Source organism: Balaenoptera borealis (assembly GCF_965194805.1).
Source record: "Balaenoptera borealis genome assembly, chromosome: 12".
NCBI lineage: Eukaryota > Metazoa > Chordata > Mammalia > Artiodactyla > Balaenopteridae > Balaenoptera > Balaenoptera borealis.
The window spans coordinates 34062826-34089105 of NC_138869.1; the positions used below are offsets into that span (position 1 = coordinate 34062826).

Genomic DNA, 26280 nt, shown 5'->3' on the forward strand with positions numbered 1-26280 from the left:
TAAATGACTCCCTGTGCTCAGGCAGTTGCCAATCCAGGGGAAAGATCCTGAAACTGGGTCCATGGGCAGGTAGAACTTCAAGGCCTATGACTATCCTCCAAATTGGGTTAGCTTGGCTTCTCCGTGAGACAGAGGGACCCTCAAGCCATAGCAGGAACTTCTGCTTCTTTGAGCTGTGACCATGAATGCAAGTCAATACAAAATACAAAACACACCAAAAAATGGAGTGGCTTCCCAAGACCATGGTCATCGCTTCTAGTCTTTGCAAGGGGTTTATTGCCCAGCTAGGTTGATGTAGTACCTCAGCTTCCTTGCTTAACGCCTCCTGACAACTTGCCTGACATCTCAAAGAGTTTCTTAAAATATTCTTAAACCTTTGGCATCCCTTCCTGCCCTGGGCCTCATGAATAAAACATTTATCCAGTCAGCAGCTTTGGCAGAAAGGAAAAGCCAAGTTCCATCCATCAACGTCAAGGGCTGAATTTCCCGGTGATTGCAGATCCTTTAATAACTCTGCTTCTTTATGATGATATTGGTAAATAGTCCAGTACTGCCAGTATCTGTTTTTTTGGTAAGCCTTCTTTTTCTAGCTGGTAACATACCACCACTATGTGAAAATGATGAGTGGCCTTGGTGATCCCAACTGTGTTGTGTTTCTATTTGCAGTCTGTATTGGTTTCCTAGGGCTGCCATAACAACGTACTACAAACTGAGTAGCTTAAGAACAAAAACACATTATCTCACAGTTCTGGAGGCTAAAAGTCTGAGATCAAGGTATTGGCAGGGTTGGTTTCTTCTAAGGGCTGTGAGGAAGAATCTATTCCATGTCTCTCACCTAGCTTTTGGTGGTTTGCCGGTAAGCTTTGACATTCCTTGGCTTACAGAAGCATAGCCCTGATTTCTGCCTTCATTTTCACGTGGCATTCTCCCTGTGTGTATGCCTTCCAAATTTCCCCTTCTTACAAGGTCATCAGTCATATTGGATTAGGGACCCACCATACACCAGTATGACCTCAACATATTACATCTACAATGATCTGATCTCTAAATAAGGTCACATTCTGAGGTACTGGGGGCTAGGGCTTCAACATATAAATTTTGGGAGGTCACAAATTCAACTTACACCTTTTCCAAAGTCTTTTTTTTTCCCAACATGCATTTATTCTTCCCGCTGACTGCATGAGGATCAACCAAATCTACTCATAGAAGACTAATAAGGATTTGTCTTCCTTAAATAGGCCAATTACAGTCTGGGGTTCATATATACAATCTGATTCACTTGCCATAAGAATCGATTTATTATCATGCTGTTTTGTGAGGCCAAAGAGTAAAGCAATTTTGGTGGAAAGTAAAGTCAATGCTATTGGCATTTTATGAGTAGGTTTTTCTTGATCGCTCTACATTGAGAATAAAGAAAAAGGAAGTCCAACAAAAGTTTGTCATGTAAGCTTTCAAAACCCCATATTTGAATATGCAGAAAAGACAATTTCTTCTCAGATTTCTACAGAAGAAAGACATAAAACTAAAAACTTTTCAGAATTGGGGTTGGAGTGGTAAAAGGGGAAGCACTAGCTTATTACATGAAGAGCCACAGGATCCATATAATTATTAATAATCCTAGATGATTTTACTAGCTAGTAAACCAAGATAGTATCATATTTTCAGATTTCCTTATGCACCAGGTCCCCTCTAAATACTCAAACATACAAAAAGAAAATATGTCCTCAATGAGCACAGAGAATCCATCTTGATCCTAAAGAATAAAGTTGATTCATGGTGAAGACAATTTCACTCAACAGGTTCTAATTTTATATTAGCTCTGAAAAAAATTTCCTAGTCTATCCAGAATAAAAACACACTTCCGATAGCATCTTCCATGACGTTAATCTCAGCATAGATGTGCATTTTTTTCCACATATCCACAAAGTAAATATATGTGGTGAGTATATCACTACAAATTTGAGATGCTTTAGCATGAGCTTCTGTGTACAAATGCAAAGAAAATACAATTCAGTTCAACAAAAAAATGAATCAAATTGAGGAGAAGAACTTCTTAGTGATGTATAGACAAAATAACATCACAGAGTTCATTTCTCTTGAAGGCACGTTGCCTCAGTTTGTGTGTAGCCAGGAGCCACCTCACTATTTACACCCTTCAATTCTCAGGCAATGCGCAGCGTGCACGCTCTCTCTCTCTCTCCCTCCCTCCCACCCCCTTCACACACACACACACACACACACACACACACACACACACACACACACACACACACACACACAGCCATAGGCTTTTCCCATAAAGAATAACCAAATCCAAACAAACCCCTCTGACTAACCTTCCCTTCTGTCATTTTCTCCTAATCCCAACAAAGCTACTAGGGAAATAAAACCCTTCCACAACATAATTCCTTTCTATACCTGTCTGCCGTGGATCCTATTAATGAAACATTTTAAGAATGTGTATGACTGTTAATTCTGCCCTGAAGATCCATCAATGGACATCAGTTTGTAAACATCACTGGAGCTCCCTCAGAGTCCCTGGCACTCCCTCTCACCCACAGTGCTCTCAGTGTAAGTACTGAGAGAAAACATTTTTGTGGTTGCTTTTGTTATATTCGCTTAAGAAGAAAAGAATCATCTCTTTAAATAATGTTTGGTTTTAGTTTTATAAAACACCCTTTCAATCACATTTGACTAACTCTCTCCAGTTGAAAATCACATGTGATATAGACAGTAGTATACACCTGAATACAAAAGATGTGTATGGTTATTAGAGACATAATATAGAAAGTGGTACAATCCATCTCTTACTTGCAAAGATGCTCCTTGCCTTTCTTTTGCACACTTTGTAGTTAGATTCAAATTATACATCTGGGAAGCCAGAAAGGACAATGACTAAGAATAATCTTCACAGAATATGCTCAGGGATTATTTTCTTGCGCAGCTGGGGTTTTATTTCCAGGTAACTTTTCTGATGAGCGGGGAACTTTCTCAGAAGACCTTCCGGTTTGCACTGTCTCAACACTGTGACCTCTTTTTTTTTTTTTTTAACATCTTTATTGGAGTATAATTGCTTTACAATGGTGTGTTAGTTTCTGCTTTATAACAAAGTGAATCAGTTATACATATACATATGTTCCCATATCTCTTCCCTCTTGCATCTCCCTCCCTCCCACCCTCCCTATCCCACCCCTCTAGGTGGTCACAAAGCACTGAGCTGACCTTCCTGTGCTATGCAGCTGCTTCCCACTAGCTATCTATTTTACGTTTGGTAGTGTATATATGTCCATGCCACTCTCTCACTTTGCTGGGACATTTTTATGTACCCCTTTTAATGCCTCATTAATTTCATTACCACTTGATTTCTTCAGCAAGCAACAGTTGCAGCCCCAGTTCTCAGTGTGCTAGTGAAAATAAAAAGATTTAATTGTTTAAGCCCTACTTCCTAAGGCTTGCTCTTATTGTTGGTCTACAGGAGGTGGATGCAGTAAGAATTTTGCTAAGTCTTGTTACCAGTCCAACTGCGTACTACTTCCCCTCCTCCAAGAGCTGGACCAGGGTTTCTGGAGATCATAGAGAGTTCTAAATATAGGCCATTAGCCAGTGTCAACACAAGCTGTGGCCTGTTGCATGTACCACAGGGGTAGGAGCGCTCCATAGCGAGCTCTTGCAAATTCTCAGAGGACAGCATAGGAGGACACATGACCCCTCCCAGGTTCAAAGGCCCCGATGCTCTGAACTTGGAAGATGTATTCAGCCAAGCTGGGCACTCAAAGCTCTGCTCAGAGAATAGGAAATGCCTCAAAAACAGCCACCCACCTTCCTAGAGAAGCTTCCATAGTTCTGAATTGAGAAGAAATTTGCAGATAAAGATAATAACAAACATTAGCACAGAGAAGCCTCCCCAGCTCATTGTTAACCCCAGTCAGAATATGTCAGGTCCCTGAAACATAAGTAATCTTTAATAAAAGCTACATGTGCTTTTTTCAGTGTCTCCCCACCTTTATCCTGAGGCCAGGGGGAATAGGCCTCCTGTCACAGCAGACAAAATGTTATATTATGGATTGGAAGAGAGCCCAGGTACAAGGAAAAGAAAGCATCCCTGTGAACTGGGGTAGTGACTCAGGGAAAGGAATGCCACTCTCTCAGTCACCCTCACTCCACCGCATCCGGCAAAGTTCTCTATACATGAGGAGGAACTATAGAAAAGCCTAGTTCTTTCCCCCTCGGTGGCTTTGCTCATACTGTTCCTGGTGCCAAAACATTATTTTTCTGGCTTTCACAAGGCTGGCTCCTTCTCATGTGTCAGCTTTCAGCTCAATGCCAGCTCCTTAAAAGGGCCTTTCCTCACTGTTCTGTTATATACCTTATCTCTACTACTGCCCATCCCAGCAACCCTGTTCCTACCCTTCACTGATGTTATCACAGCCTCTGCTTGTCTTAGTTACAATCTGCTTCTATACTGGACCAAATGCCCCTGAGGGCAGAGACTGTGTGTATTGATTTTACCAGGACAATTCCTAGCACATACTAGATGCACAAGAAAGGCCAGCTGAATGTGTTCTAGAGCAGCACTACCCAAAAGAACTTTCTGGGATGATGGAACTGATCTGTATGAGGTTCTGCCCAACGTGGTAGCCACTAGCCAAATGTGGCTATTGAGCACTTGAAACATGGCTAGTGCGAATGAGAAACTAAATTTTAAATTTAACTTAATTTTAATTAGTTTAAATTTAAATAGCCACATGTAATATTGGCTGACATATTGGAGCAGTTTTAGGACAACCCCCTCAGTCCACTGAAGGATACACAGCTATTCCCAAGAGCTAATCTGACTCAAAGAGATGGAGCTACCCTGAGCCCGAGCTTGGTATTTTTGTGAGCTACTTAACCATGCCTATGCAGCCTGGAAATTACCATTATTAACCTTAATAATGTTTTTCCTGGGTATAGAATATGACATATGTTATGAAAACAGATAATTTGTATCAAATTTCCAATAAAATCAGTTAACATTTCTCTAATTCATTTTGTTGATGAACTCTGCATACATACAAAACTCAAACGTCTTTAAAAACAATAAGAAAGGCAATAACTTAAGCTAATTCCCAAGGATTTGTTCAACCAAAATAACAAAACGAACCAGAATAGGTGTCTTATTGATTCAACGGGCTGTGGCCTTTGAGGGCAGAGACTGTGTCTGCTAGTTCTACGGTATGTTTATCTCCAGGAACCGGACACTGCTGGCACGGAGAAGGCACTCAGTAATATTGTTTGAATGCACAGATACATCCTGTAGAGTCATTCTGTTCAACTACTAAGGTTTATTTATTTTTCTCATTTTCTTTTTCTACTCACTGTACTTATTTTCTCAACTGAAACTAAAAAAGGATGGATGGGGAAAGGCAGGTTGCAAAATTAAAAGGACTAATTTTCCCATATATTCAAGTTTCTCAGATAGAGTAGCCCAAACGATGGGTCAGTATCAAGAGACTAAGAGAGCACAGGCAGGCCCAGGCGAGGTCCAGATTCTCACCATGTCCAAGCACCACAGGCGGTTGGAGTGAGGGCACAGAAGGTCCCTCTGGCCAGTGTTACTTTCACCCAGCTACCAGCAAGAACAGACAGCTGGCTGGCCCCAAAGGCGTGTCCTCCAAACAATACCATGGGAATGCCAAGGAAGGAAAAAATAGGACTGGATGTAATTGGCAAATAAGAAACCAGGCATGTTCTTCATAAACCTGATCTGAATTAGTCACACTTGAGGTTTGCAGTTCTCTCAAAAGACACAGATCCCACCACCTCCTCTCACTTCTACAACAGAGAAGCACATGACTTTCCTCTTTCCTTTAGGCTCCTATCTTGCGAATGGATCCAGATATAGTTCTCATTTCAAAGTGGCAGCTCCAGCAAATAATTTCCACAAGAATTAACACCCTTTCCATATCTTTACTCCTCTTCCTCTTCCCTCCTTTTTCTCCTTCGCTCCCCCACCCCCCATTTCTCTCTGATACAGTGGATCACAGTCAGAATTTCCTCTCTTTGATCTAGTTAGAAAAAGAGTCCCATTGCCTCAATACTGACAGCAGCTGCAGCTGGATCGCCCCAGGCCAGAAATCCTTTGTCTGCAACAAACGAACAAAAATTCTGCCTCTGCCCATTTCCCCACTGATGCCTGTCTCCTGCCTCTCAACTGGAAATCTAACTCACGGGCATTTACATCATGAGGTTTGTTTTTATAAGTTAGAGCAAAAGGCAAAAATGAGCATGGTTCTCTGGCTACAGGGAAGATATCCCGGTGCCTAATTTGTTAGGGATGACATTTCTGTTAATGCCCTTGTATTAAAACTGCATGCCCATACTTTAATTTCGCCATAATATCACATCGTGGCACTCAATAAGAGAGAGCCATCAAGAACTGTTACCGAAAAGACGTTATGGAACTTTATGTGACTAAGCTGTATACTGACTCTTGGTCAGTGTTTCAAAATAGTTTCATTAAGACTATGTTGAAAAAAGAAAGGAGGGAGGGAGGGAGGGAGGGCAAAAGGAACACATGGACCCTCAGAGTAGGAACTCCTGAAAAAGAGGGAGTAACAATATATTTGTTCTTCATGCTGCAATTCATCATCCATTCCATTTGGCTCTGCATCATTTTTTTTAAATGAATAATATGAAATCTCTTGTTCTACTGGGTCAGATATTATTATGCACCAACCAACTCAGAAACCTGCTGTGCCTGAGGATCATGTTTGGGAAAATAGATGTTAACACTGAGGCCCCCTTTCTGCTCAATGACAAACTTCCACAAAGCATGAAGTAAGGGCTGTTCCAATCTGTTCAGTAGTCACGATGGGGTGTCAGAGCATCTGGGACACCTGTTGGGGTTCAGGGCGGGCTGCCCCAACACGTGCCTCAGTGGCATATTGATTACTTTGAATTAAAGTTACTTAAGACACGGCCAGCGCAAGAGGGAGACTCTGACCCTCCTTTCTGTCTGCCTGAAAGCAGGAAATAAATTTCTTATGTGAAAGGTACACTCCCTGCATCTGGAGGCAGAAAAGGACACCCTTATCTCCAGAGACAGGGAATTCAGAATCCAAGAAGCCTGTATAAACAGACCTTGTTACTTTAATTCACTACCCCAAGCCCAAACTCTGTTTAGATTCTTCACTAATTGGGCATCCAACACCTAAGTTTCTTTGTCCTGTCAGTTCCTCTTAAATGTATTGTTTCTTGGTCGAAAAAGTGTAAAAGCTGCCTGTGTCAGCCACTTCTTAGGTCTCATTTCTATGAGACCTCTGTATGCACAATTATAATTTGTTTCTTTTTCTCCTGTTAATCGGTCTTGTATAGTCTAGCCACAAAAACTCAAGAGGGATAGAGGGAGAAATTTCCCCCTCCCCAACCCACCACATCCAAGAAAATATTAATTTCACATGTGACAAGACAGTAATGAAAATCACACGCAGAAGTTCTTTGCCTCTTTGCCTGTTTCTATGTTTAATCAGAAACAGAAGAAAAAGATAAAACATGCCAGATTTTAGACATATATGAGGCGCTAATTTATAGAAAACAGTATGCATAAGAAACACATGTCTTTATACTCGGATTCCGGAGAAGACAATGTGGGCATCGTAAGAAAATGCAGCAGTTAACAGAACCCCCTTTCACGTGGTAAGGACCTTCTCCAAGACCATGAAGACCACCTTCTCCTAGACTTGGCTGGAATTGTACCACGGGTACTACAGGTATTTACAAATCCTTCAGAAGCTTTTTGGTTACGAAGGAGAGAGCAATTCTTCGCATAGCAGAAGGTGGTTCTCTCTCTCTCCAGTTCTCTGACCTAGCAAAAATTACTGTCAATTGTCTGCCCAGTTGAGGGATACTGATTCTCCTGTTGCCATGGCAACACATTAGTTGTCAGGTCTCTGTGTCTCTTATACTCAATGCCTAATCTGTTCCTCCTGGCTTTTGGATTTTGACACTTCCTAAGCCTTAATTAGTTTATTTGATGGGACCTGCACATCTTATTTTTATACTAAGTAGTATTGAAATACTAAGTAGCTATTGAAAACATAGTCATCCAGAGAACAGATCACAGAGGTAAAAATCGGTGTGCTGTCAGGCCGACCAGAGACGACACAGAACGAGAGTAAAGTGCGAGGCACAGGCTCTGCCTGCTGCTCCTCAGGTACTGGGGAAAATCAAAACAGTTTCTGCCATCTGTCATGTAACACAGTGTGAAAATTACGGAGCTGTTCGTTTCGACGTTTGAGGAACATTCTGCCACTGTGATTAGATCACAGTAATATTACCTAGTCACTAAAGGTTTGGATCAATGCTTTTTAATATTTTTTCTTCACAGACAATCTCTGTCTTATTTTTCAGTGGGAATGTCTGCTAAGCGATTCACTTAGAGATAAGTATTTCACACAGGTAAAGCACTCAGGAGTCACAGCACAGCTGATAACTTAGTTAAGTTCAGAAAGTTAACAACAAAAGAAAGCAAGGAACGAAGTTTCGTAAAGGATTACTATCCAGAACAAACAGTTACTCTAGAGCAGCGATTCTCAAAGTGTGGTCCACAGAACCCTTGGGTGGGGCGGAAGGCTTGGGGTGCAAAGAGCCTTTTAGGGAAGCCAACAGGTCAAAACTATTGTCATGATAAACCTAAGACATTATTGCCTTTTTCACTCTTAACCTATACACTAATGGCACAAAAGTAAACATGGTAAAACTGCTAAGTGGCTTAACACAGGACAAGGCAATCTCTCTGTCTTTGTCTCTTTCTCTCTTTCTTTCCCCTCCCCACTTCTCTCCCCTTCTCTCCCTTTTTTCTCCCTCCCTCCTTCCCTCTCTCTTTCTCTCTCTCTCTCTCTCTCTCTCACACACACACACACACACACACACACACACACACACGCACAAGGAGAAGGAGGAAGAGGAGAAAGAGGAAGAGGAGGTTACATTTTAAAATGTCCCTGCTAAGGGAGTTTTTAAAAATTAAGTCTAATAAACTGTGGCCCTTGAGTACACATCTTTTTAATATTCTGTATGACAAAATGAGAAAGTTGCATAAAACCCTTCTGTTATCACTGAAGCAGAATGGTTGTCTCAAGGAAAAGCATTTGCATGACTCTTTGAGTGGAGAGCGGAACTAACCATTTTTTTTGGTGGAACACAATTTTTATTCGAAAGAACAACGGACAAGCAATAGTACTGACACTTGAGTATTTGGCAGACATTTTTTCTAAATTAAATAAAGCACAACTGTCATTTCCACAGAACAACTTGCAGCATAGGTTGCCAATGATAAAAAGTGAGCTTCTAAGCAAAATTCAGATTTTTGGAAAAACTGTATCTGTAAACTTAAAAGATCTCCAATACATAAAGTTTTTTTTTCTGATAAGATAAATGGTGATATTAATGAATATAATTTTAAAATATTGTACATTGAAATGTGTCAACATTTGGAAGATCTGCACCAATATTTTCCAAATAATCAGTGAATGATGTTACAAAATGTTTCATGGGTAAAAGACCCATTTAAAGTAAAAGAAAGATCAATAGATTGTAACGTAACAAAACATAAAACATTAATTCTTTTGGTTTCAGATTTCATACTGCAACTAGCTTTAGAAAGACTACCACTTGTCAAGTTTGGGTATATTGTCAAAGAAGAATACCCACAATTATCTAAAAGAAGACATTAAAATATCCATCTCTTTTACAGCTACACTTCTGTGTGAGACCAGATTTCCTTTACACCTCAAACGAAACAAACATATCACAACAAATTGAATGCAGAAACAGATAAGAGACTCCATCTGTCTTCTATGAAGCTATACATTAAAAAGTTTTGCAAAACTGTAAGATAAGGCCTCTCTTTTCACTAATTTCTTTTTGTTTTGGAAAATGTAGCTATTGTTCATAAAAGCATTTAGTTACTACATAATGGGTTTATTATTGTTATTTTAAAAGTAGATAAATACATAAATTTTTTTTTTCAATTTATAACATAGTAAATATGTAAACAAAGCCCTCTGGAGTCCGCCATAATTTATAAGTGTAAGGGATCTGAGACCATGAAATTAAGGACCATTATCTTAAGAGGGGACAAGGGGAAACTGTCCAAAGTACCGAGACCACAAACCAAGGACCTAGGGCACATAGGAAGGTAGGTTTTTCGAAATCCATTTCACCATCTAGGAGACAATTAAACAGCTGCTTCATGACCAGAATCTAACCTCTTATTCCCAAAGAATAGATAACAAAATCAGAGAGCAATGAAGAGACAATCTAAGTTTAGCCCCAGGACATAGTTCTATTTTCTTGGGAAAGACATAGCTTCTCTCGCACTCTCTTTTTTTTTTTTTTTTATTTTACAAGATTTTTGTCTTCTGGGTATTTCCATATTACCCTAAATAAGCAAGATACCATTCCAGATTAACATAGAAAAGATACTTTGGATCACCAGAGAGTCTATAACACCAAATATTATTTATAAAAACAGAAATCAGGACAAGAGGTGACATGTTTCACCTTTTAACAAATACCATTCCCAATACCTATAATAAAAGATTATGGTAACACTCTGATGCTGATATGTCTTAAGCTATTTAAACAAAAACCACGAATCCTAATACCACAAAATGCATGACTAATGATAGACTAGGGAATATGATACCATGTTTCCAAAAGAGATTGGCATCTTGGACCAGTGTAACCATTCCAGACCATAAGATTAAGACGCAGATCACACTAATATCAGAGGAATTTTGAGAAGCAATACATCTTGCAACACTTAAGTAGAATTCAATGATTCAAACCTTCAAAAGCATAAAATATTATCACACAAGCAGAACATTTATCATCCTGGGAATGAGTGAGACCAAGTAAGTCAAAATAAGAACTCTGTTCCGCATGTATGTTTTTCAGAATAAATCAAATAGTAACCACTCTTTAGCACAGACTATTTTGTTACCTACATCATTCAATTTGGGGAAAACTGGGTTCTTGGTTTCTCATCAGTAAATGTAAAGAAATGTTACTATTTACCTGAGTCCAAGACCATCCAAGCAGCTAGACCACTGGATCTGCCATCTCGTCTTCCTATCACAGAACTGTGAAATAGAATAAAACAATTATCAATATCCAGCCTGAAACCCTTCTATACTTCCCCATATGCTGTGCTTCTTCACTTCTGAAATGAATAGCAGCTTCAGGAAAAGGAGACATGAGGGATGAAGCCACATGCCATGCTCAAGAAATTGCCCTCTGGAGCTCACCTTTCCAGGGAGGAAATCAGCTTTTCTTTGCCTTTTTTTTGGGGGGTGGGGGTGGGGAGGGCCCACAGGTTCATTTTGTCTTTCACAAGCTACAAAAACAGTGATGCTGACTTTATAAAGGCAGTGCCAGGGTTGTTTGCTTGTTTTTAGCATACAAATCAATTTTATCATAGAAATGTAAAAGCCTGAACTTTCTAAGTCTACTGAGGCTGACAATAACAGCAGCAACAAAATATCTAACCAATTTATTTTAACTCCTTCACAAAAGTATTAAATGTTTAGTTTCTTTATTCCCCACCCCCAAAATTAGCAAAGTGAACTGACCAAATGTTGTAAGAATAAACACTATAAAGAACATCACATCTTAAAAGGAGTATATCCAAACGTTACTTCTTAGCTTGATGATCTTCACGGCATGGAGCAGTGTGACCGTAAATCCCTTGGAAGGTTTAGCCAGCCCACCTGACATCTCTAGCCCACCTGACATCTCCAGCCCACCTGACATCTCCAGCCCACCTGACATCTCCAGCCAACCCACCATTTTCAGATTCAACAAGAGCAGTATCATGTTTCCCAAGCACAGAACCCAATGTCCTGAAACCAGAGAACTGAGGAGCTGATAGCATCACTCCATGAGTCTCCTCTGGTGAGTTATTAAGGAATAAAATACAGTTTGCAGGGTAATGGTGAGGATCTGGTGTTGAATTTCCTCAGGTGTTACCTGAGTCTGGGGGCTCCATGACCAGGCTTTCATTTATAGCAACAGTCTGTTCCACTGTTTTGGCCTCTTTCTTTTGTTTGTCAGCAAAAGTAGCACACATTTTAGACATTATATCAGAATCTGGTTTTGCATGCTGCATTTGCTTTGGTTTCCCACAAGATAAAAATTCTCTTAACTGTCTCAAGGTATGTGTTAATGAGACCAGTTCTTTAAATAAGACAGAGACCTTCACCCTCATCTTCATGGCCAAAATAAGGAAACAAGGCACGCAGGGCTCTTTTACAATTTTGTGATTCATGTTGTAGATATAAATTCTATGACTTAGTCTGATATCCCTGTTTGGGATTAAATATAATAAATAGAATAAATAAGACAAACTAGCTCTTAAAGAATCAACCCAGCTTAGGCTACTCTTAATAGTCTCCTTATTACTACCAGTTAATTGAGTGGTCAACAAATATGTTCTGTTTAATAATTAAACCACATGACCACAACATACTGTCGATTGTTACCCTCTTCACTAAAGGATTAAATCTTTCCAAAGCTTTGGTACCAAGCAACCATGAAGAATCTCAAAATCAATTTTTCTTATCCAGCAACTAGACAATGGGCTCTACACGGACTTCAGTAAAAACGAAAATTAAAAACAAATTATGCTTAATTTTTATTTCTTAATATTTCCCCTTAATTTCATTCCTCTTCGTGTTGCCTTTAATCTTATAAAATTATTATTCACAGAAAGCAAAATCCCTCCTGGACTCTTTGCTTTGCTACTTTCTTAATTCAGGACTTAAAATATGCAAGGAACTTTATTATCAGGAAGGAAAATACAATTACGCCTCTCAACTGATGGGAGGGATAGTTGTTATGTGCTTGCCACAGGGAGATTTCATCACACCCAGAATTTGCATTCAATGTCTTCTTTAATAAAGCGAGCAGCATCCCTGTTTCTGGAAGAGCTATCAGCCTTAAGCAGAAGATGGACCGTTGCTCTAGGTCACCCTGGTTACGTTAGTTGATGACAAGATTAACAGTTAATATATTCTTTCTGTGGGAGCTACTTCTCCTTGCACCTCCAATCTTTTTTATGATTGTGGTAAAATACACATAATGTAAAATTTACCACTTTAACCATTTTAAAGTGAACAAGTCAGTGGCATTCATCACATTCGCAATGTTGTACAACCATCAGCACCGTCTAGTTCCAAAAGTTTCCCATCACCCCAAAAGAAAACCCTGTACCCGCTGTGCCTACAACATCTTAAACCAGGGATTGAATGCTTAGTTTCGGATCAGACTTTCTTTAACTCCTCCCTTCTTGTCTCCAGTAGATGATCATAGCTGAAGGCATGAGCTCTGAAATCTGACTGCCTGTATTTAAATTCTGCTCCTGGCACTATCTTTAACAAATATTCATTTCCTCTGAGCTTCACTGTCCTCATCTATGAAATGCAAGCAATCATAAAACCTCTTACAAGGTTCTGAGGAATAAACTGGAGCATATGCAACCCACTCAGTTCAGGGTCTGGCAAGCATTAAGAGCTCAATATATGCTTCATATATTTCTTAATTTAGTTTTTCATCACAACTTCTGCGGACTAGGCACCATTCTAAATGCTGTGTAAATACGAGCTCCTTTAAAATTCTTAACAATCCCAAGAAGTAGTCACTATAACCAACTTCGTTTTACAGATGAGGCAACTCAAGCACAGAGAGGTTAAGTAACTTGCCCAAGGTCACACAGCTCATAAGTGGAGAAGCCAGAATTCAGACTTCTAGTGGCCATGCTCTTAACTACCATGCCATGCTGCCTCTATACTATCACTTCCAGTTACCATCCTCATCCCAAAAGGCATATGGTTGTTCCTTACCATTCTTTTTCTACTTCCTGAAGCAATTTGATGCTCTCAAAACTAGAGAACATCCATGTCCCTGCCTTCTTCATACAGCATCTTAAAGTGTTTCCATGTACTCCTGCCGTTATTTTTTTCATTAACGGTGTGATTTTACACAGTAGTCATTAGATTAGATATGCCATTTTGTTTGCTCTTTTGCCCCATCACATTATAGCATAATCCCGCAAGAAAAATTCTATTCCCTCAAATGTATTTGATCTTCACACTTTAATCACCAGTCATCCTTTTGTACTTTCCAACTGTTTATGTAGGTACACTATGCCCTCTACCCCGAGGGGCAGGCTCTGTGTGGCTTGTTAGCTCACATTACAGCAAGAATGTGCATTTAATTCTGGGTACGATTGAGAGGTTAGAACACAGAAGGAGGGTTGGAGCTCTGCCAGGTACACTGTAGTCATGGTTTTTCAGCTCATCCTGAGGCCAGGGGCACAGTGCAGGAAACAGCCCCAGGAACAGGGTGGAGGAGAGAGAGATTATGGGAAAACCAGCACATCAGCTTCAAAAGTCCCAATTTTACAGAAAAAGAGAGAGGAACCAACATCAACTAAGCACATGTGCACGCGAGTGTGTGGATGAGAAGCCAGTCTAACAAATTCCACTTCCAGGTACTATAAATTGTTAGCAGAGATCTGCACATTTAAACAAAGCAGGCCCACTGGAAATCCAGGGCAAGATGCTTCATCACATTAAAAAAGAAAAAAAAAAAATACAGGTTCTGATAAAATAAATTTCCCTTGAGGCACAATTGTTTTCCTTTGTACCTTCAAAAGGCTCCATATTACTTCAAGGTGTATCAAATTCAATTTCTTTCTTTTTTCTCTTTTTCTTTAATTACAAAAGTAATATATGCTTTTTGTAAAAAGTTGAAACAATACAGAAGTATGTAGAGTAAAATAGTTTCCCTCTTACCATCACCACCTTCCATCCAATCCTAGTCCCCAGAGGAAACCACTGCCAACGCTTTAGAAGCAAGCCTTCAGAGTCCTTTCCTATTTTTTTGCACACATGCAAGTATTTTTGCACATATTCAAGTGTATACGGATATGCAAATGCATGGATATACATACTCAAATACATAAAAATCTTTTATTTTTAGTACCATAGGAAAAAAGAATAAAACAACAAGATAGATCGCAGCAGAAATTGAAGACATATTGAGTCTCCTACTAAGAGCTGCTGACACCTAGAAAATACCATTGAATTGAAAGGAATTACAGAGAAAGGATTAAAATGAACAGACCTTTTAGCTGAGAACACAAAACATCATTTAATAAATGATGTTATGTATGTCTAACTCCATACTGTGGCCAATTTACTTTGGTTAAATAACCATTCCTCCTCATCAGAATTAGGTCAATAGAACCACCAGCTTTGAAGATTTATGTTAGGCGATTCCAGGAATAGAAAAATTTTATTGCATGTATTCATTGCTATTCACATTCTTTATTTGATTTGACATTCTCCCCAATAGCTTTGCTCATGCATTGACCCTTGCTTAAAATATCCTTCTCCCACCCCTATATCTTTCCTCTTTCTACCTAAACTTATCCCTGCTTCGAGCAATAGATCATTTCCTACCACCCCTGGAAAGACCTTTTCGTCACTTTGACCCAAGGAGATCTCTGCCTTCTGAGCCTTACCTGGTAGAGTTTGCTACTTCGTGATCAACCAACCATGCTATGTGCTAGTTTGACTTTGTCCATAACTAGACTGTAATTCCGAGTAAGGGTATCTCAGGCACTTGCAGGTTACCTGGCATGATACACCTAGTATGCATTAAGAGAATGTTTGATGAGAAATTTATTTCAATTACTATGGACTATGGCCAGATATTGATCAGTGTTCATGGTTTAAACCTCAAGTAAGAAATCAAAGACAATTTCCCCAAAGCTTATAAGTCCTGAATTCTAGGATAAAGAAAGTTAGCATGCTAACCAGGGTTTCTTAGCTTGGGGCCCCTCAGTGTATTCCAGAGGGTCATTAAGCCCTCTGAAATTATGAGCAACATAGCGTGTGTGTATCCATGTGCACAGGGGCTGGGGGTAGGGGAGGAAGTCCATGGTTTTCATCAGATGTGCCACAGAGCCTGTGCCTTGAAAGGGTGAAGAAACATTATTTAGGTCACACAGCAGACACACAAAGAGAAGTGTTTGGGTAGGGGGTGGCATTTGTGTAGCAGTGTGGGGCTTGGATAACACAAAAGGTGCTGCCTCTTCCCATAGATGCAAGAGCTTCTAAGGAGCATTTGTTCCCACTCCTCCATTTCAACCAGCTGTTCAAATGCTTGACATTAATAAACTATCTGCCTTTTGATATTTTTCAGTGAGTTGAAAAATATCCAGTCATGACCATAAACTCCCTTTATGGCAGGAGATTGTAGCAGGGAGGGTTGTAATGAGAAATGTGCCTCAGGCCAGAGAGGGCTTACATAAAAATGAGACCTGCACCTTAATATGATCTCAAACCTCAGTACACCATTCCACATTCAGTTAAACACACGCACATAATACTGCAAAGTCCTCTTTCTGTCGGTATGTGTTTATGCATAACTGATAAGAATGATCTCTATAATAAAGCATAGCTCTGAGAACCCATGTATAACCCTTCAGCTCCTTAGAGGATATTCGTAAGAATGATTCTAGAGCACAATACCCAAGCCAAAGAGAAGTCTGGTGAGTGGAGCCCATTATTTCTGAAACTTGTCATGTCCCACAGCAGGAAAAAAAAAAGAAAACACGTCATTTGCCCTGACTTAAATTAGAACTGGTTTCCCACTGAGTAGTGTGTTGAATCTTTGGCAGAATAACAGATGATGCCTTAGACAATTACACATCCATATTGGGATGAGAATGAACCCAGCAGTATTTAGACACATCTCAATTTCAAATGATGGAAGCAACGACCCCTTTACAGGACTGGAAGCAAAGTCTATATTTCCTGGGAATCAGGACATCTGGGTTTTAGCGCTGAGTTTGCCATTAACAGGTGTGTGACCTTGGACAAATGAGTTAATCAGATTTTCCTCATTTGTAAAATGAGGGGGGTGGATTCCGTCTCCTCTCAGCTCCCTTGCAGCTCTCGCGTTCTAAAGCTTATGTATCATTCTGAAGGCAATGAATGGATTAAGAGATTCTTGACTGGACGAAAAAAGAGGAAAAAGATTTATCTCGCTTTACAACATGAATTCTTGAAAACTCATGCTAGATTATGGGTCTGCAAAATGGGTCCCATTGTTCTATTAGATATATAAATAGACTGTCTTAGATAGTTTACTACTTAACATTCAAACTTCAGGTTTTCTGATCCCAGCCTCTCTCTGGAGATAAATGTTATTTAAGCAAACACCTAAGTACAATGGAGTCAACATGTAAAAGATGTCTTTTATTTGCTCATTTTGGATGGCCTTATATCAGGTTTTCTGAAGTTTGGTTTACCCAGGACCAAAGCTCTCTTGTTGCTCACTCAAAGTAAAATATGGTTCAGTCAGAGGTACTCTTACTTTGGTTCAAGATTAAAAAACAAACAAACAAACAAGCAAACCAAAAAACTAATGGGTGACTTTCCATCCCTATCAATCACGCACACCCACAATAACCCTTTTCTTTATTGTTAAAATTGTAAATTTTGTGTTAGGTATATTTTGCCACTATTAAAAAGAAAACCCTGGATTGGAAGAAGGGAAAGCGTGTGAACCAGCACAGCAATAAGAAAGAATTTGGGGCAGGGGCTAAGGTAAGAGAAGGCGATGTCGTGGATTAGGGTGGGGCTAGTTAAAATAAATCATCTTAACACTCTTAAGTCTTTCACTCCTTGAACGTGGGATGTCTTTCCATTTATTCATATCTTTTCAAATTTCTTTCAGCTATATTTCGTAGTTGTCAGCCCAATTCTATCTTGGCAGAGTAGCTAGAGGGAGCTTTTAAACTTGTCAATGAAATCATATAACTTCTCTGCCTAAAGCACTGCAGTGGCTTAGCAACACAGGACCACGGGGGTGTTGCAAATACACCAACACCCATGAGGCCCTGTCCAACCCAGACCCTGAACCTACTTCTCCAACAGTATCCCACATGACAACTATCCCTCATTCCCCACTCTCCAGCCAGCATGCTTTGCTTTCAGTTTCTAGAAACTGTCAAACTTTTTTCCACCTTGGGGTTTTTATATATGTGATTTCTGCTGCCTGGAACACTTCTCCCCTTGTGGCTTTCTCTCATCTTTCAGGTTTAATATAAATATAACCTCCTCAAAGAGGCCACCCCGAATGGTCCTTGGCATTTAGGTCCACCCATCCTCTCACGATCACTGCTCCCCCTTTATGACCTTCAGAGCACTTAGTTCACTGCACAGCTATGTCTTTGCTCTTTTCTCTGGTGATTCTCCAGCTCCCCCAAGGTCAGAGTTTTGGCTGTCTTTTTTTTTTTTTTTTTTAATTTTCTTTCTTTCTTTCTTTATGGCTGTGTTGGGTCTTCGTTTCTGTGCGAGGGCTTTCTCTAGTTGTGGCAAGCGGGGGCCACTCTTCATCGCGGTGCGCGGGCCTCTCACTATCGCGGCCTCTCTTGTTGCGGAGCACAGGCTCCAGACGCGCAGGCTCAGTAATTGTGGCTCACGGGCCCAGTTGCTCCACGGCATGTGGGATCTTCCCAGACCAGGGCTCGAACCCGTGTCCCCTGCGTTGGCAGGCAGACTCTTAACCACTGCGCCACCAGGGAAGCCCTTGGCTGTCTCTATGCCTGGCACATTGTTGACCTGCAGTGAATAATTATTGAATGAAAGCAGACAGTGTTGTCTATCACACACAGGCAAAGAAGTCTTGTCAAGAAGGTCAGCGTGAAACAAGAATACCCTACAGTAGGTGGCTGATGGGTTCAGACATACCAAACTCAGCTGAACCATACCCACTTTGGGCCTACAAATTCGGTGATCTGGTGAACAGATCTTGCCGAAAGAAGGAACACTTTGAATGGTACATCATTAAAACTATTTTTTTAAAGAGTCCTCCGTCCAATGTGATAGCTCATTTTACAGCTTTGCAACATTGTACTTAATAATAGTGAAGAACAAAGAGTTATTCCATGCGCAGAGTGTTCAAGACAAAATACTTCCAGAGGCTCTGGTAACGCTTCCACTGACATTCATAGCTGGTGATAATGTATTGGGTTGGCCAAAATGTTCGTTGGGGTTTTTCCGTAAGATCTTAAAGCCAACCCAATACATCACACTAGCTCCATTCAAGAGAATTTACTAACACCACTGCCATCAGAACACCCACTGAGAGTGGCATTAATCACAGATGCAGTGGGGCTGCGAAGTAAGTAACCAGTGTGTCTGCTTCATGGAGAACGGGGAACGAAAGTGGCTCCCAGGTAGGAGCTGTCCCACGCTGAAGCACTTGTACAGCTAAAGCAGGAAGTTATCAGTAGAATCCCTAGAATTTCCTCTAAGAAACTGCTTCCAAACTAGAAGCACCATCAGGAAACAGAACAGCCTGTGGGTCAGCAGCACTGACTTGGGAATCAGAGCTTGTTTCAAGCCTTGCTCTGCTAACCATGAGGACAGGGTGACCGTGGGTAAATTACTTCACTTCTCTGAACCACACTTTGCTTATCTATGAAATGACGCCCAAAGATCAGCTACAATATACACTGAGTAAGAACATGGGTTCTACAAACAAACTGCTTAGGTTTGACTTTGCTTCTTACTAGCCACATACTGAGGGCAAGTTGTACAAGTCTCTCTCTCCCTGGGCCTCAATTTCCTCATTGATGGAGCAGGGACAATAATAGTACCCCGCCATGAGTATTAAAAGGTGATACAATCCTTAAAAGCATGCAACTCAGTACGTAGAACATCAGAAAGGCCCAGGAAATGGCAGTGATTGCTGTGATTCTTATCTTCCAGGCCATTCTACAAGCTTAGAGATATCCATTGACACACTGACTGAAAGCAGTTCTCATATCTACCTAGCAAGGAAGAATTTGGTAGTAATGTCAAAGGGTGAAGTGAAATGAAATATTCTATATACTCTGAAGACCTCTGAGACAAAAGCATTCAGAATCCCTTTTACCAACAGAGTTACTTAAGCCACATCTTGTATCTTGTGCCATATAAAAGGTGAGTAGGGATGAGCAGGGGAAATGCAGTCCTATTTAACGGGGAGTTGGGGACGAAGAGTGGCAAGACAGTCACAGATGAGTAACAACTTCTATCAGTCACACATAAGATTTTGATTCAATTCCAGGAGTTTACACACTTCAAATAGCCTCTGCCTTTGGGTACTAGAGTGCTGTTTAAATCAGATGGCCTGGGGGTCCTGCCCTACCAGTATCCACTCCTCCGGGGGCCTCCTTGGCATACTGTTGCTCCCACAGGACGACGGCAGAATCCCTACAAGCCATACACATCTCCAGCCTTTCTCTAGAGGTTCTTCCCGAGTTAATCTTCCACTCGTAACGATGCCACCACATCTGGAACCTTGCTCTCCATGCTCATGACAACCAGTTTGCCCATGACCAAGCACAGGCAGTTTATTCCTTTGACACAAAGTGACTGAGAGGCTGGTCTATGCAGGGCCCTGTGCTGGGGGCGGGGACTCAAGCCGTGATTGACAGGTGTGGCAGCTGTCCTCAATGAGTTCACAGTCTAGAAGGTGAAAGTCCTGCGTAGCGTGGGGGTATGGGGACGGCATGAGGTGCTATGGGAGCAGACATGCGCCTGAACCAGGGGTGAGGGCTCAGAGAGGCTTTCCAGGGAAGTAATACCAAACTGGGAGCTGAAGAGGAACAGGAGATAACCTATAGCAACGGAATGTGAAGGGTAGCAAAGGAGGGGAGAAGACTTCTCCAGGGAAAGGAAAGAGCATGCTGGACATCCAGTGTCAACAGGGGATGTGATGCCTTCAGGGTCTTCAAAATCGGAGGGGAGTGAAACTCTAGGGTATAGGATGAGAAGCGGTCTGAAAGGACCTCCTGGTAGAGGACCCTGAAGGTGATGTTAGAGGGTTTTGACTCAATCCCACAGAAAGCAGAGACTGGAGAAATTTTAAGCTGAGAAGTCACACAGTTCACACATCCCACCACCTCTGAGGGCCAAGCACATCCTGGTGACAGGATCATGTCAGCAGCATCCATTAGACACCTACCCCTCAGTGCCTGCTTCTCAAGCGTATGCCCAGTGCTAGGATTCTCTGGTGAATAAGGCCCTGCCTCTGCCCTCATGAGGCTCCATCCCTGTTGAACTGAGATGTCTCTGCCAAAGTATCAAGATGACAGAAATGGGTGGGAGCCTTTAAGAACCAGAACTGAGTGCAGTCATGGCCCATTCACAACAGCCTCCCAGGGGCGCACAGTGGGATAAGAATAGAAAAGCTGGGAGGGGAGGCCTCCCATAGGACCTTGGTCTCCACGAAAGCGACTCTGGGCTGGCAGAGGAAGAAGGTACCTGAAGGGACACTCGCTGGGTGCCCCTCGAGGTAGGGAGCAATAATGAAAGTGGGAACAAAAAATGCATGATTCTTAAATAAATAAGAAAGGGCAGCTCACGCCAAGTGCCCTGCAGCATTATTACAGAACATTTAGAGTTTTTCCAAAACACTCTTAAAAGATAATTAACCTAACTTGGCATGTTACAAAGTCATTTTAAATCTCCACTTGGTGAATGAAATAATATATTCAGCAGCATGTGTGTGTTAGTGATAACTCAGTTTATCAAGGGCCAGAGGAGCCCAGTCTGGAGGTGCATGCCTCTCTCTGAACCCGGGGGCTGGCAATTATCTCCTACCAGCCTTGCTACCTGCAATAGGTTTGTTTGCGATGTGGCCTGGCTTTAAAAAAATAATACCAATTTGTCTGTAGGGGCTAAATCCCTGGGCCCCTAAATCTGAGGATTTATACTGAATACAAGCAGGTTAAAGAGGGAGGGAACAGTCCCAACCTAACCATACTGTCATTAAGATATAACTAAATCAAAGATATTTTAGCTCCTTTAAGGTTTATATAAAAGGGGGGGAGGGGGTCATTTAGTCTTTTCATTGCTATTTCATGTGTTTCAAAACTAATCCAATATTAAGAAACAAGCCATTGGGGGCCATCTAGATGCATAAATTGTAATTACAGGATTCCCTTAATTAATTTTGACAGAGGGTTTTACAACAAAGATCCCAAGCCAGTCTTATTTTTCCCAGAAAAGCATTGTGTATGGAATCTTTATTTGCAGAGTCTTCTGCTGATGATGGACGTTTTAAAAGCCATCCTCTTTAAATCCCTTGATTACTAAAACAACAGGAACAAATAAGCACCTTCCCAGTTACATCAGGAAGTGGCACTCAAACTGTCCCAGCTGGTGTGAACGTGGCCCCAGAGGTCACCACTGTCCATGAGCTTTACTTATGATAAGATCTGGAGGCAAAACATGGAAGCTAAATATAGAGCCACCGGACTGGATTAATGAGAAAAGTAACGTATTCCAAAGAAAGTAATAAACCCGAGCCCCAGAGAGGCACTGAGTCCATTGCCCCACCATATTCAGACTCTCTGAGTTCCTCCTGAGCAGAGCCCCTACTATCTTCATGGCTGCACTTCCCATGCCCAGCATGGGGCTGGTGTGTCGTGAGCCCCCAGTAAGTGTTGTTGCACCTACATATTGTTCTCAGTCTCCAGCATCTCAGCCAGGTAATATTCTCCCATCCTCTGTCATTCGATTTCAAGAGGTAAGAAATCTTTATTCATTCTCTCACAATCGCTCTCGCTAAACACACAAACACACCCACTTGCTCTACAAAAGCTTTTTACATCCTTACACCAACTGCTTTGAATTTTTACAGTCGGGGCTGGTTAATTCCATTACCCTTTCCACTCACTCACGCACTCAGATGTTTGGTGACCTTGTACTGTGATAGAGCCAAATGGTCCTTGCCCTTCAAAAGCTGACAATTCTGATAGTCACACCAAAGTAAGGCCACTTGCAGGCGAACTAGGAAAGCAATTCCTGTTTGTAAGTATGTCTTTTCATTCCTAGACATTGCATTGTCCACTTTCTGCAATTCAAATATTCCCCTTGAATGTCTTATTCTTTATTCTTTGCACAAGCAGTGGTGATGTACCATGACCTCTTCTGTTTGCTTATAAACCTCACTTGTAACATCCCCCCATGGGCACCTCATCTCTAAGTTTGGGCTCCAGAGTTTCAAAACTCCAGTACTAGAGAATGGACTTGAGGATATGGGGAGGGGGTGGGGTGAGATGTGACAGGGTAAGAGAGTGTCATGGACATATATACACTACCAAATGTAAAATAGATAGCTAGTGGGAAGCAGCCGCATAGCACACGGAGATCAGCTCGGTGCTTTGTGACCACCTAGAGGGGTGGGATGGGGAAGGTGGGAGGGAGGGAGGGAGATGCAAGAGGGAAGAGAAATGGGAACATATTGTATATGTATAACTGATTCACTTTGTTATAAAGCAGAAGCTAACACACCATTGTAAGGCAATTATACTTCAATAAAGATGTTTAAAAAAAAAACAAAAAAAAAAAACTCCAGTACATATGCAAGTTACATGAGGATCTTCCTGGACTCAGTGGGACTGGGGCAGGGCCTGAGATTCTGCATTTCTAGCAAGCTCCAAGCTGTCACCATGCATCTGGTCTGCAGGCCACACTTGGAGTAGTAAGGGGCTGATTCACGCTGAGAGGGCACTAAACTTTCTAGTGATTGCTCAAGTAAACGCAACATCTTGTTTCCTTTTTTCCCCCTGTGGGTTTCTTTTATTCTCATTTGCAGTCTCTCCTCAGTATCACACTCGGATTTTGCTGGCATTCCCCAGTCCCCATAAAACCCAACACCGCAACCCAAATTAGTTCCACATGAGAACACAGCCAGAAAAGTAGACTCACTGCACTCTTTCCCCATTTGTCATTTCAATCACTGAAGACACACAAATTAAAAAGAGAGAGAGAGGGAAAGGAACAATAAAGTACCTAATGTCCCGTGTTCCCCTGTTTATCTAAAGGTGTTGATTACCTAGAGGTAATTTTTTTCTTGTAAAGTAATTTATTTTAAATAAAAGAAGGTCAAGCAGCTATTTCATTTATCACTATTACAAAGGAGTCTAACCCAGTGATGGAGAAAGGAAAGGAGAAATTAATTACAAGTCAGAAGCTGCAATAACACTCCCGGTAATTGTGACAAAAATTTTAAGTTAACATTTCTGTCACCGAGAGAAGTTTGATTAATTTTACAATTGGAGATGCTATCGCCCAAATATTGGGGGGATTGGAGGACACAGCGGTTTGCAGTTTGAGATGTAGACGGCTTGTTTAAGACTCCGAAGGTATCTTCGAGGCACCTTCACACTTTATTAACAGCTCAATCAGTGCCATGCTGGAAATAATTAGCCAAGAAACCATGGAGTAACTGGCAAACAATGTGAAAAGAAATACAAGCAATGAGCTTCTCTGTAGCTGTAACAAAGCAGACCTTGTTTTGTGTTACAAAGTGTCCTGGGATGAGGCTGGTGCCACTGAAATCTGCCCTTCAGGAAATAAAACAAAAGAGCCTGTAGCAGATACACTTTTCCATTGGCATTTCCTTAAAGATGTTACACTGGGGTGGGATGAAGGAGGACCCCAGGCCTAAACAATAGAAATTAAGAGAAAGGGAAATGTATATTAACAACATGTTGAAAACTAGCTGAAAATGTTCTTGCAGTGATGAACTCATCAATGATCTGTGTGGTATACTGACCTCAAACTAATACAACATTTGACCCTTAGTTTAGGGCTTATTATGTTCCAGGCACATAAATTCTAAAGCTTTATCTGTACTAATTCCTTCAATCCCCAAAATGACCCTTTAAAGTAGATTCTATAATCATCCTCGTTTTATGGACACCCTTATTCTTTTTTTTTTTTTTTTGCAACAGTGACCATACTCAAATTATTTATTTACAGTTTCAGTTTATCCACAAATAAATCAGGCATGATAAAATCAAAATTATAGGTTTTTCATTGACTTAAGGAAATATACAAATTAAAGTCCCTAGAAAAGGCCTAACACACAATAGACGCTCAAGAAATACTCTCTTCCTTCACTCTTTTCCCCACATCCCTGTGAGCTTTTCACAAACCAAAGTAATTTATCCTACTTTCCATATACATATATACGGGACCTCCTGGTCATTAACAGCTTGATGGAACAGCTATGACTGATGGAAAGCTATTCATCTTTGCACCCTCAAACCTGGCAAAACAGTGTAGATCTTCAAGGATCCTTAATTAAATGTATCAAATAAATAGCTCCCTTTTACTAGTTTTGTTTTTTTTTCCCATATGAATGCATATACTTAATATAAAATAATGAAACCACAGATATCTTCAAACCATGCTTTCATTTTATCTTACTATTGTAATTGTCCATTTTGTTCCATAATCCTTTTTTTTTTTAACATCTTTATTAGAGTATAATTGCTTTACAATGGTGTGTCAGTTTCTGCTTTATAACAAAGTGAATCAGTTATACATATACATATGTCCCCATATCTCCTCCCTCTTGCATCTCCCTCCCACCCTCCCAATCCCACCCATCTAGGTGGTCACAAAGCATTGAGCTGATCTCCGTGTGCTATGCGCCTGCTTCCCACTAGCTATCTATTTTACATTTGGTAGTGTATATATGTCCATGCCACTCTCTCACTTTGTCCCAGCTTACGCTTCCCCCTCCCCGTATCCTCAAGTCCATTCTCTAGTAGGTCTGTGTCTTTATTCCCGTCTTGCCCCTAGGTTCTTCTGACCATTTTCTTTTTTTTTTTTTTTTTATTTAAGATTCCATATATACGTGTTAGCATACGGTATTTGTTTTTCTCTTTCTGACTTACTTCACTCTGTATGACAGTCTCTAGGTCCATCCGCCTCACTACAAATAACTCAGTTTCGTTCCTTTTTATGGCTGAGTAATATTCCACTGTATATATGTGCCACATCTTCTTTATCCATTCATCTGTCGATGGACACTTAGGTTGCTTCCATGTCCTGGTTATTGTAAATAGAGCTGCAATGAACATTGTGGTACATGACTCTTCTTGAATTATGGTTTTCTCAGGGTATATGCCCAGTAGTGGGATTGCTGGGTCGTATGGTAGTTCTATTTTTAGTTTTTTAAGGAACCTCCATACTGTTCTCCATAGTGGCTGTATCAGTTTACCTTCCCACCAACAGTGCAAGAGGGTTCCCTTTTCTCCACACCCTCTCCAGCATTTGTTGTTTGTAGAGTTTTTGATGATGGCCATTCTGACTGGTGTGAGATGATATCTCATTGTCGTTTTGATTTGCATTTCTCTAATGATTAATGATGTTGAGC

General features: G+C 40.9%; 1 protein-coding gene across 6 annotated transcripts in view; it reads right to left on the reverse strand.

Moving 5' to 3' along the window:
• LOC309606950 (uncharacterized protein) overlaps positions 1–26280 on the reverse strand; it is a 757417-nt gene that overhangs the window by 286291 nt on the left and 444846 nt on the right. For all 6 annotated transcript variants that reach the window (XR_014232126.1, XR_014232127.1, XR_014232128.1 and 3 more), the window contains exon 6: positions 11062–11126. Coding sequence is in view for 3 of the 6 variants with exons in the window: in XM_082344853.1 (XP_082200979.1) it covers positions 11062–11126 (65 nt within the window). In the remaining 3 variants the exon portion in view is untranslated. The remainder of the gene's footprint in view (positions 1–11061; positions 11127–26280) is intronic.